The sequence below is a fragment of the Chrysochloris asiatica genome, unplaced genomic scaffold, assembly GCF_000296735.1.
Source record: "Chrysochloris asiatica unplaced genomic scaffold, ChrAsi1.0 scaffold00128, whole genome shotgun sequence".
NCBI classification, from domain to species: Eukaryota; Metazoa; Chordata; class Mammalia; order Afrosoricida; family Chrysochloridae; genus Chrysochloris; species Chrysochloris asiatica.
In genome coordinates, this window is record NW_006408646.1 from 796,868 (window position 1) to 809,286 (window position 12,419).

Here is a 12,419-nt window from a genome sequence, read left to right on the forward strand (position 1 = left end):
AAAGAAAGAAATTCAAGCCTTGACTCACACAATATTGAAGGACTCCATGGGAAAATATTGAATGATTCAAAAAACATCAAAAGAAGATATAAAGAATGCACAGTCAATGTACCAAAAAGAAATGGCCAATGTTCAACCATTTCAGTAGGTAGCATATAATTAAAAGCCAGTGATACTGAAAGGAGAAGTCCAAGGTATATTGAAGGCATTGACAAAGAACATGGCATCAGGAATTGATAGAATACAAATTGAAATATTTCAACAAAATGATGCCACACTGGAGGCACTCACTCATCTATGCCAAGAAATTTGGAATACGGCTACCTGGTCAACTGACTGGAAGTGATCCATATTTGTGCCCATTCCAAAGAAACACAACAGAATGGGGAAATCATCAGACAATATCATTAATATCACTTGCAAGTGAAATTTTGCTAAAGGTATCTTAAAAAGGGCTGCAACCAGAGACTGACAGAGAACTTTCAGAGGTTCAAGCTGGATTCAGCAGAGGACGTGGAATGACGGATATCATTGCTGATATTAGATGAATCTTGGCTAAAAGCAGAGATGACTGCAAAGATGTTTACCTGTACTTTATTGACTATGTGAAGGCTTTCAATTGTGTGGATTATAATGAGCTATGGACAACATTGCGGAGAATGAGTATTACAGAACACTTAATTGTGCTCGTGAGGAATCTGTACATAGACCAAAGGGAAATTGTTCTAACAGAACAAGGGGACACTGAGTGGTTTAAATTTAGGAATGGTATGTTCCAGGGTTGTATTCTTTTACCATAGTTATTCAATTTGTTTGCTGAGCAAATAATTCTAGAAGCTAGATTATATGAAAAAAAAAAAAAAAAAGTGGCATCAGGATTAGAGGAAGAATCATTAACAACCTGTGATATGCTGACAATACAACCTTGCTTGCTGAAAGCAAAGAGGACTTAAAATACCTACTGATGTAGATCAAGAACCACAGCCTCTGGTATGGGTTGCATCTCAATGTAAAGAAAGCAAAAATCCTCACCACTGGTCCAATAAACAAAATGGATATAAATGGAGAAAAGATTGAGGTTGTCAAATACTTCATTTTGCTCAGATCAACCATCAACACTCACGGAAGCAGCAATCAAGAAATCAAACAGAGTATTGCATTGGGCAGATCTGATGCACAAGACCTCTTTAAAGTGTTGACGAGCAAAGGTGTCAGTTTGCACATGAAGTTATTTAAAATACCTGACTGAAGCCATGGTATTTTAAATAACCTCATGTGCATGTGAAAGTTGGACAGTCAATAAGGAAGGCCGTAGAAGAATTGATGAATTTGAGATAAAGTGTTCGAGGAGAATATTTAAAAGTACCACAGACTGCCAAAAGAACAAACCAATCTGTCTTGGAATCATGCCCCTTAGAAACCTGGATGACCAGACTTCATCTCTCATGCTTAGGACATATTATCTGGAGGGGCCAGTACCTGGAGAAAGATAACATGTTTGGTAAAGTGCAGGGTCAGATACAAAGAGGAAGACTTCCAGGGACATGGATTGGCACAGTGGCAGCAGCAGTCGGCTCAAACGTAGCAATGATTGACTGAGAGGTTGGTACAGGACTGGGCAATGTTTCATTCTGCTGTTCATGGAGTCACTATGAGTCAATACCGACTTGATGGAACCTAATAACAATAATAAAAAGGAGCTGGTGATAAAGGCATTCCGTTTTTCTGGCACTGTAGCATTGGACTGATAACCTCAAGGCTGGTGCCTTGAATCCACCAGCTGCTCCTTGGGAGAAAGATGAAGCTGTCTGCTCCCATAAAGAGTTTTCCCAGCCTTAGAAGCCCTCTGGGAAAACTCTGCTCTGTCCTGTAGGGCTACTCTGCATCAAAATGGACACCATAGCGCGAGGGTTGGTTTTTCAGTTTGGTATAGGTGATTTTATAAATGGTTATTCTGTTAACTGTTTTACTGATGGAGAAAGTGAAGGATGGAGAGGTTGCACTCTGGAGAGGTCCTTTCATCGTCTCGCTCTTCAGGATGGAACCGTGCCTGCTCACCTCTTCAGGAAGGGCTGGAGAGTCTTCTGAGCTTCCAGCAGGGCACCGGCTGCATCCAATGACCACCTTCCCTAGTGATTTTCTCAGCTCACTGAGCATTGTCACAAGTGTTCCTCAGTCCTCTGGCCCCATGATTCCTTCTTCACGTATCCAAGTTTTTGTGTGCTTGCGCTCCTTGTCTGTTCCCAGCCCAGGAAGGCAGGAGCACACACAGGGAGGAGATGTCACCCTCTCCTGCCACCTCCAACCCACCACACACATCTGGAAAAGCCCTCTAGTCCCCCAGCAGAAAAGGTCTAAGGAGATTCATGTGGCACCTCCTAGCCTCTGAAGCCACCACGCTTCATACTGATTTTGTATGGTAACTCCTTTATCTTAATTCTTCTACTCATGAAAGCAGACAAGATGGTGTTACCATTGGCTGGGCAGTGAATGGTGTGTGTGTGTTTGTGTGTGTGTGTAAGTAACATTGCCCCCTCTCCTTGTTAGCATATAGTAACTGACTCTGGGAGTCTGTGGCTCTACGTTGGGTGTAGTCTGATAACCACGTGCCCCCTTTCTTCTCCCTAGTGGCACCCATGGGTACATGGCTCCTGAGGTCCTGCAGAAGGGGACGGCTTATGACAGCAGTGCCGATTGGTTCTCCTTGGGCTGCATGCTCTTCAAACTTCTGAGAGGGTGAGTCATGTGGGTCCTCTTGGCACGACCGTCATGGCATGTGCTGGAGTCGAAATCTAGACCATTCAGACATTACCAGACCCCAGTATTATAGGGACACTAGAGTCAGAATCATTTCAACAGCATTGGATTTAGTAGGAATATTCTTGTTGGGTTCTTGGGTGGCACAGTGGGTTAGGCGTTGGGCTACTAACTGAAATGTCAGTGGTTTGAACCCACTAGCCGCTCCATGGGATCAATATGGGATTGTATGCTTCTGTTAAGATTAACAGCCCCAGAAACCCTATATAGAGTTGCTATGAGTTGGATTTCAGTAGCAATGGGTTTGGGTTTTTTGGTTTGAGTAGTGCAAGAAGTGCTGGTAGCATCGTGGTTAAGTGCTCAGATGTTAACCAAAAGGTCAGCATTTCAAACTCACCAGTTGCTCCATGAGAGAAAGATGTGGCAGTCTACTTCTATAAAGGTTGCCCTAGGCAGCAGTTCTACTTCATCCTATAGGGTGGCTCTGAGTCGGAATTCACTTGACAGAAGGTTATTTGGGGTTTGGGTGATGCAAACAGCCAGCATGTCTACTGCTAACCAAAACACATAAGGTGAGGCACTTTAGAAGAAAGACCTGGGAGTCTGCTTCCAAAAGTCAGCCAGGGAAAACCCCATTGGAGCACAGTTCTGCTCTGAGACATGTGGGGTGGCCGTGCATGGGACAAATCAAAGGCAATTGTTTTTATTATTTTCAAGTATCATTTTAAAATCACACAGTGGTCTTTTTGACACCCATAAATCTGACGATAAATGCATCCTTATAAAACTGGGAGTTTGTTGCCCCAAAGCTTGTAGGTAAAAGCCTGTGGTTTCATACTTTTGGTTCATGTTGTTGTGTCATCGAATGTACCCTGTAAGAGAGAGGAGAGCTGCCGCAGTGTGGTTTCCTGGGCTGCCATTTTTATGGGAACGGATTGCCAATCTTTTCTCTGGCAGAGTGGCTGCTGGATTCAAACTGCTGACCTTTCAGTTAGCAGTTGAGAGTGCTTAACCATTGAGCCACCAGGGCAATTTTTTCACTCCATACTGTGTAGAAATGGCAACACTTTTAAGTCTAAAATGAGACAGCTTTGAAATACATTCATTGACAAGTAACGCTCTGGGAATAAATGTTCTTTTTAAAATGTGGATAATTGAGAAGGTTAGGGTAATTTTTCCCCCTAGAAATTAATTGGAGCTCTGGTGTGGCACTGTAGGATAAGCACTGGAGTACTAAATACCAGGTCGGAGGTTCAAACCCATCAGCTGGCTTGCTATGAGTTTGAACTGACTTGGCAGCATTTAACAACAAGAAGAAATTAATTACTTGTCTTAGCTAATGTTAATTACTTGTATTATCTGGTATGGCACTGTGGGTTACTGCACCAGACTGCAAAGTCGGCTTGAACTGCAAGATCAGTGGTTCAAGCTCACCACCTGTGAGCTTGAAATCCTATATGGGTCACTATTGGTCAAAACCGACTTGACAGCACTTACCAATAACAAAGAGCTTAAAGCGTATTGAAGGGGACCAAAAAAGAATGCAGATCCAAAGTAAACTCATTTGTAAAGTTTATATTTATATGTGGACACACTGACATTGACTTGTGTACCTGTTAAAAGCCAATATTACACTTGTCTCTTGTTCTAAACTACCAATTATGAAGAAAGAGGTGAAAAGATGTGAAACCCAAACATTCTCAAAGCATGCTTTGAAATTGAACACTTAACCAACTGTGTTAGCATCCCCATGAATTTAGATATTTTTAGTCATTTTTAATCCAGATCTTAAATTTTAAAATGATTTAAAATTTGATGTTCTTCCTCACAAAGATACAAAGAGTAGTTGACATTACAATTTCCTAGTCGGGGACTTCTCCCTTGCATATTTCCTGTAGGCACACAATCCTGTTAGCTTGCTAAACTGTCCACATGCCCATCAGAAAGGCGGAAATGAGCACCACTTTGGGTCTTTGTATAGGAGACTGGGTGGTGCCATGGGTTAAGCATTGAATTCTAAGTGTAAGGTCAGCAGCTTGACCCCACCAGCTGCTTATCTGGAGAAAGATGAGGCAGTCGACTCCTGTAAAGATTGACAGCCTCAGAAACTCTACGGAGCAGTTCTCTTTTTCTTACAGGGTTGCCATGAGTCAGAATAGGCTGGGCGGCAGTTGGTTTGGTGGCTTTGGCCGGATCTCCGGATTACATCTGGGGGCTGATTTCTATGTCTTCCCTGAGTCTCAGCTCCAAGCACCCACAGCAGTATCTCAGGACTCTGAAGACACAATGGTTTTCTTCTCCCTAGCCACCCAGGCACCACAATCATACTTACTGCCTTAATTGAATGATTGCATTTGTGGAGCCTGGATGGTCTTAATTCATGTCATCAGACTAGCTGAACTGATCAGAGAGCTTCGGCAAAGCAAGCAGACGAAACTGTAGCTCTGCATACACTGCCTTTATGTAGAGCTGAGCCACTGTGTGCCCAGGGCGTGAGTAAGGAGGCACACCACAGGTCTTTGTGCTAGATCCCTTCTGTGTCATTGTCCTTAGCCATGTGGTGGAAGACCCAGAGTCCATATGACATTCTGAGAGGACAGAAATCTCTATGTAATGGCTGAATTCTGGCATGCATTATGTCTGAACCCCACAAGGTATGCGAGGCTGCTGATCAGGGCTCTGTTTGCATCTTTACTTCATTTAACTTGTAATTCTGCCTATTTATCATAGCATATTGGGCTGGGAGAATCTGGCATACCACTGTATGGAAGATCTGAGGGTTCTGTTGAATTAGTAGCTTTGTGTGATCTATCAGTGTGATTTGTTGCTAGTAAAGTAAACTCAGTCTTATTTGGCCATAATTCATGTTTGGAGTACTGAATTATTGATGGTAGTGTCTGTTGAGGCGGTTCTAACTCATGATGACCTTCTGGACAACAAAATGACACCTTGCCCAGTCCCACACCATCTTTACCATTGTCCATTGCTCAAGTTCATTGCTGAGGCCATGGTTACAGACTCACTGTGTCCATCCACCTCACTGAGGACTTTCTTGTTTTTGTTGACCTTCCACTTCACCAACCATTGATCAGCCCATCAGGAGGGTCCCATCGCTTGAGTACAGAACTGGGAGGTATTTATTTCTTTGTGAAGTTCTTGGCCAAGCTTGTTTGAAGCACACGGCTCACTGTTGAGAGGGATGGCTCCTGTTGAGACTGAGGGAAAGACCCTAAGGATGGGATGCAATGGAGGACACAAGGAGAGAACGTGGACAGAGCTAGAAATGGTGGCTTCTATGTGGTGCTGTAGGGTAAACCACTGGACTGTAAAGGCAGTTTGAACCACAAGGTCAGTGGTTCAAACACACCAGCCACTCCTTGGAAACCCTATACAGGATTGCTACGCGTTGGAACGAACTTGACGGCACTTAACAACAACAGAAGCGGTGAAAGATTGTGCTCAGCTAGTAGGTCATCTTCTAGAAGGGTCATATTTATATGGCAGGGCTCCAGGGATAGGTGGTTTTTTTGGTGTTTTTTTTGGGGGGGATAAACGTTTTATTGTGAATTGAGTGAAGGTTAATAGACAAGTGCATCAGCTTTACTTTCAACCAGTCATACATTTTGTTTCATCTAAATGATTATAGCCCCTTCGTACATCTTATTTTTCACAAATCTATCAAACAAAAATGTTAGATGTACATATACAAAATTATATAATATATATATTCACTTAAATGTCCAAAGGGCACATTCTACAAGCCAGCCTCCTGCCCTCAGGCACACAGCCTTACTCAGTTCTTGGGTCTGGAGCCCGCAGCTGCTCTGTCTCTCTATGCCACTGCCTCTGTTACTGTCTCTGCTGTCGCCACTTTTCTAGGTAGGAGTTCACATTCCTCTCATGCTCTTGCTTCTTGATGGTCCTTGGGTCTTCTGTTCCTGAAATGAAAGGTTAACTACTCCTAACTTTTAGTTTCACATCTTCTACAATTACGGTTGTGACAATCACAATTAATCCTGCTAACAGTTACTCACAATTGAATCATGAAACCCTACCACCATTGTCCCCCATCCCCTTTTATCAGATCCATCTGGAAAAAAGGAAAACTATTCAGTGGGGATTCTACATTACCCCTCGTTCTGAATAAAGCATACTCATGAAAGCTTGTAAGCTTTTATAGCCCCCCACTTTTGATAGCCATTGTCTAAGTTGCCCATCCCTGTCAACGTAGTGTACTGAGAAAACAAGCTTGATCCTTAATTTGAAGACTCCTTCCCTTTTGGTGAGTAAGCATAAATTGTTAAAATGTGATGAACTGCATCCATAAGCAAAGGTCCAGGTCATCACATTTTAGCAATTTATGCTTACTCACAGTATCAAGCATCTTTATCTTCATCTGGTCGAGTTCTGGTCAGCTAGTGAGGGGATAGGCATTTTAAGGAAGGAAAATATTTCTATCTGCTATCAGTATATCCATTGAAAACTTGTGCTATCTAGTGAAGGAGTATTCTGTTTCTCAGAAAGCAAGCCCCTTGTCACTGTCTGGATGACCGATTATTTACAGAGAATTCTTCCAGTGTGTGACGGTTTTAATTAAATGAGTATACCCCATACAGATGCATGATCTTAGGTCATTCTTCCTATTCCTTGCTCTGAACTCATTCCCCTTCAGGAAAGGGCTAAAACCCCCAAAGAGCAGGGGAATACATGTATATGTTCAAGGGGGCTTCATGACAAAATGGGATAAAAAGATAGTGGGATTTTTCCACAAACTTTTTGAAGGCCCCTTGTGTATATTTTTTTACCAACCACAAAAAAACAGTCGATGCTTATGGAACGTGCTGGCAGTGTTCTGAGCCTGTTGTATTTGAAAGCATATCATCCTCACAACAACCCTGTGAGAGACGTACTGTTCTTAACCCATTGTTGTACAGATAAGAACCTTAGGCTCAGAGAGGTCAAGGGAATCCTCACAGTTTAAGAGGCTGAAGACCAGATTCAGGGTACCAGCTGTTGGGGAAGGCTGTCTCTCTCTCTCTCTCTCTTTCTGGGCTCTTTTAGCTTTTGTACCCCATTCTGTTACCACTCCCATTTCGGTTGACTGTCAGATGCCCATGAAGATGTGTCCATGTTGCAAATTGGTGGAGTGGTCATCATGATCCTCAATCTAGATGTAAGATGTCCAAAGCCTAAACTAATGGACCAGCGATTCTTCACTTTGTTCTGATTCTCAGCCTCCTCAGGAGCACTGGACTGAGAACCACAGAGTCAGCAGTTCAAACCCACCTTGGAGACCACCCTATGCAGGGTCGTTATGAATCAGAACTCACTCTACCACACTTAACAACAGCAAAGGAAAAGAATCCATGTGACATTGGGCTTGATCTTGAACTTTTTGCTTGTTTGTGCCCCTGAAGGGTCAGACCCAGAGAGGGGGCTTGTGTGGTGGGGCTGGTGCCCACTCAGACTTAGCTCTGAGGACAGCTGAGCTCTGCTTGGGTGACTTTGTTCCAGATAGTGGAAAAAGAGAATGTTTCTAAATATTTTGGCAGCTATTAGTTTAGATTCAAAATGTATGTTTTGTATGACATGTCATCTTTTTGGTATGCTAAAATTAACTTTTGATGTGCTAATTTTTAATCAACTGTAATAATGAATGTGTTGGTTTTGACTCATTGTTTCACTGTCCTGGTGTAGCGTTGTGGGATCTACACTGGACTGTGAAACACAAGGTTGGCTATTCAAACCCACTAGCTGTTGCTTGCAAACCCAATATAGGGTCTCTATGAATGGGAACCGACTCAACGACACTTAACAACAACAAACAGGGCCGATATTGAAAGAACCACGGACTGCCAAGAGAACAACAAACCAATCTGTACTGGAAGCAGTACAGCCAGAATGCGCCTTAGTAGCCAGGATGGCCAGCCTTTGTCTCTCATACTTCAGACACATAATCAGGAGGGACCAGTCCCTGGAGAAGGATATTATGCTTGGTAAAGTGGAGAGTTAGCGAAAAAGAGAAAGACCCCCAACGAGATGGATTGGCACGGTGGCAGCAGCAATGGCCTCAAGTATGGCAATGATTGTGAGGTTGGTGCAAGACTGGGCAGTGTTTCATTCTGTTGTGCACAGGGTTGCTATGAGTCAGTACCGACTTGATGGCACCTACTACTGCTAACAACAACAGAGTCAATAGGCACCCTGGTGGTGCTGTGGGTTAGGCTATTCACCACAAGGCCAGTGGTTCAAACCCAACAGCTGCTCCACAGAAGAAAAAATGAGGCTGTCTGCTGCAGTCAAGATCGACAGTCTCAGAAACTATACCTAGGATCTCTCTGAATTGGAATTGACTTGATGACAGGGGGAAGATTTGTTTAACAGCCCTTGTAGCACAGTGATTAAACAATCATCTGCTAAGCAGACAGTTGATGGTTTGACCCCACCAGCAGCTGTGTGGGAGAAAAGCCCTGGGGATCTGCTCCTGTAAAAGTGGCCAGGCAGGAGGCCCTTGGGGACAATTCTGCTCTGTCCTGCAGGGTTCTTATGGCTCAGAATGGACTTGACAGCACCCTGTTTGTGTGTGCACTTGGCCATAATTCATCATATCTTGAAAGACTTTGTAAGCATGCCAGTCTTCCTCTCCATCCTACAGTAGGCCCAGCTGACCGCTGCGCACACGAGCTGTATCTCCCCCAGTGCACTCTAATGCCACCAGGATCCTCCCCAGAGGCCTGCTGCTACCTCCTGTGTACAGACAGGCACCGGGGAGCAGCTGTGATCACACAGGGCCTGCGAGGCCCCCAAGCCATCCTCCAAATGGAGATGGTCTCTATTAGAGGCTTTCTCGCACAGTTTCCAAAATAGAAACAGAATCTTTAGTTTGGTTCACAAAGAATAATCAAGAATACATTGGGAACAGATGTACACCCAGACTTTCTCTGGAAAGAGCGTCTTCTCAGGACTGAATAGCTGCAGAACCTTTCTGATGGCTTCTGATGGAGTGGGGTGCCCTGCGAGCGGTATTGATCAAATAGGAGCTGGGGTGCTAGGCCCCGCTCCTGGAGTGTTTTGGGCACCACTTACTTCAGCACTGGTCCTCCTCATTTCATGAAAGACCTTTCTGGTTTTTTTTTTTATGATTTAGCTCAGAGTGTTTCTGTTGGGACATAGCAGTCCTTCTTGACAAGGGTCCGGGCCAGCCCAGACCTCTCCTTCCACCATCACTTGGGTTCAGTGCCCAGAGGGCAAGAGCAGAGCTGGGCTGTCGCTGCTGACTCTGAACACAGGAACCAAATCAGAGGGATCTGCAGACACGCTCAGTCCCCTCTTACAAATTGAGGAGATTTCAAAAGGTTGGCAGTTCTAAACCATCCCAAGGTACCTCCAAAGAAAGACCTGTTAGTCGACTTCTGGAAAATCATCCAGTGCACACCCTCTGCAGCAAAGTTCTACTCTGACACACACGGGGTCATCATGAAGTGGAATCAGTCATATGGCAAATGATTTACTTTAACGAACATCTTGGGGTGGTAACAGCCAAGGAGATGGACTAAAGTTTAAATAAGATTTGCTGCTGTTATTACGTGCTGTCGAGTTGGTTCTGATTCATAGAGACCCTGTGTAGGGTTTTCAAGGAGCAGCTGCTGGGTTTGAACCATGACCTTGAAGTTAACAGTTCAGTGCTTATCCTACAGCACCACACCCAGACCCCATTTAACAAACTTTTTTCCTTTTGATCTGTAAACATGTTAATTTATGAGTATATTTTGCATAAAAAGAATGATACAATGTGATAGGTATTTTCCATAGAAATAGCTTGATAAATTTCTGATTTAAAAAAAATATATGTATATTCTATTTGCTTTGTCCTGGTGTGGCGCTGTGGGTTAATGTACCAGACTACAAAGCTGTTTGAACTGCGAAGTTCGCGGTTCAAGCTCACCAGCTGCTCCTCGGAAACCCTCTACAGGGTCGCTATGGGTCGGAACTGACTCAGCGGCACTTCATAACAACAATACGTGATGATGTGCAGGATAAAGATGAGGCTTTCTACTCCGGCAAAGATTTAAAGTCTTAGAAACCCCACACAGGGTTGCTATGAGTTGGTACCGACTCAATGGCACTTAACAGCCAGTAATGATGTGGGTTAGGCATTGGGTGGTTGGTTCAAACCTACCAGCTGCTCCTCAGGAGAGCGATGAGGACATCTGCTATCATCAGGACTGACAGCCTCAGCCACCCTATGGAGCAGTTCTCCTCTGTCCTACACGGTCTCTGGGAGTTGGAACCAACTTCACAGCAGTGGGCTGATTTTCTTTTTAACTGCAGTAATTGTAGATTTTTCTCCTTGGAAACAAGGTGGAAGGAACGTTTCCAATCAAAGGCTATTATTGTAAAGATGAGTGTGTACTTGCTTAGTGCTAATTTATCCTGGTTGTTGTTTTCTACTTTTGAATTTATCAGTGATATTTAATAATGTAACAAATAGGAGCCCTGGTGACACAGTGGTTAAGTCCCCAGCTATTAACCAAGTGGTGGACTGTTTGAAGGCACCATGGGAGAAAGATGCGGCAGTTCTGTTTCTATAAGATGTACAGCCTGGGAAGTTCTCCTCTGTCCCCATAGAATCTCTGAGAGTCAGAATCCATGGTTTATTCTCTGTTTCTCTCCTCCACCCTACCTCACCTTATTTTAACTCGCCTCACCCCTTCCACGGCCCTGTACCACGTATAAAAAGAATGCTTCGGAGAGACGAAATTACTAAGCACATCCATCACAGCTTGATACAGAAACGAATAAAGCGTTAGAGCGCCCTCTCTTGTACAAACAGAAAATTAAACTATTTGAGACAATAATGTTCTAACCTGCAATAATCTCAAGGAATTGTTACTGTTAAATGCCGTCAAGTCCGTTCCAATACATAGCAATCCTATATCAGTTTCCAAGAAGTGACTAGTGGGTTTGAATCACAGACTTTGTGGCTAGCAGTCCAGGGCTTATCCTACAGTGCAACACCAGGACTCCTCTTTCAAGGACTAATTTCAAGGAAGGAATTCAAGACAATGGCTGGATGAGGAGTAATGCGTAGCAGTGCAGTGATAAATAGACTTTTCATCGCATTTAATCTCATCACTTTATGTGCTCAACATTCCAATCCCTTCTTTATGGAGGGATCAGTAAGTGTTTTATAAAATATCTTGCCTCCCATTTTGTCAGATACATTGTATAAATAAATTGGTAGGATTAGTCATTTCTAGCAGGTCTCACTGAAAGAAGACTCAGTGATATATATATATATGTATGTGTGTGTATAATATATATATATATGTATATATATAGAGAGAGACAGAGAGACAGAGAGAGAGAATGAGTCCTGGTGTGGCTCTGTGGGTTAATACGCTTGACAGCAAAACCGTTTGAACTGCAAGGTCGGTGGTTCAAGCTTACCAGCCGTTCCTCAGAAATCCCATACAGGGTCGCTATGGGTCAGAACCAACTCTATGGCACTTAACAACAACGACTATATATATTGTTGTTGTTGTTGTTGTCAGGTGCCATCAAGTTGGAACCGACTCATAGCGACCCCATGCACAGCAGAACGAAACAATGTCCGATCCTGGGCCAACCTCACTACCGCTGCCACACTTGACACCATCAAT

The 12,419-nt window shown here is 43.6% G+C and overlaps 1 protein-coding gene across 1 annotated transcript in view; it reads left to right on the forward strand.

Annotated features, from left to right (window-relative positions):
• The window catches only part of ADRBK2 (adrenergic, beta, receptor kinase 2), a 211,931-nt gene that overhangs the window by 169,237 nt on the left and 30,275 nt on the right, over positions 1 to 12,419 (forward strand). Inside the window, exon 13 of the mRNA XM_006869187.1 lies at positions 2,629 to 2,736. Coding sequence (XP_006869249.1) covers positions 2,629 to 2,736 — 108 coding nt within the window. The remainder of the gene's footprint in view (positions 1 to 2,628; positions 2,737 to 12,419) is intronic.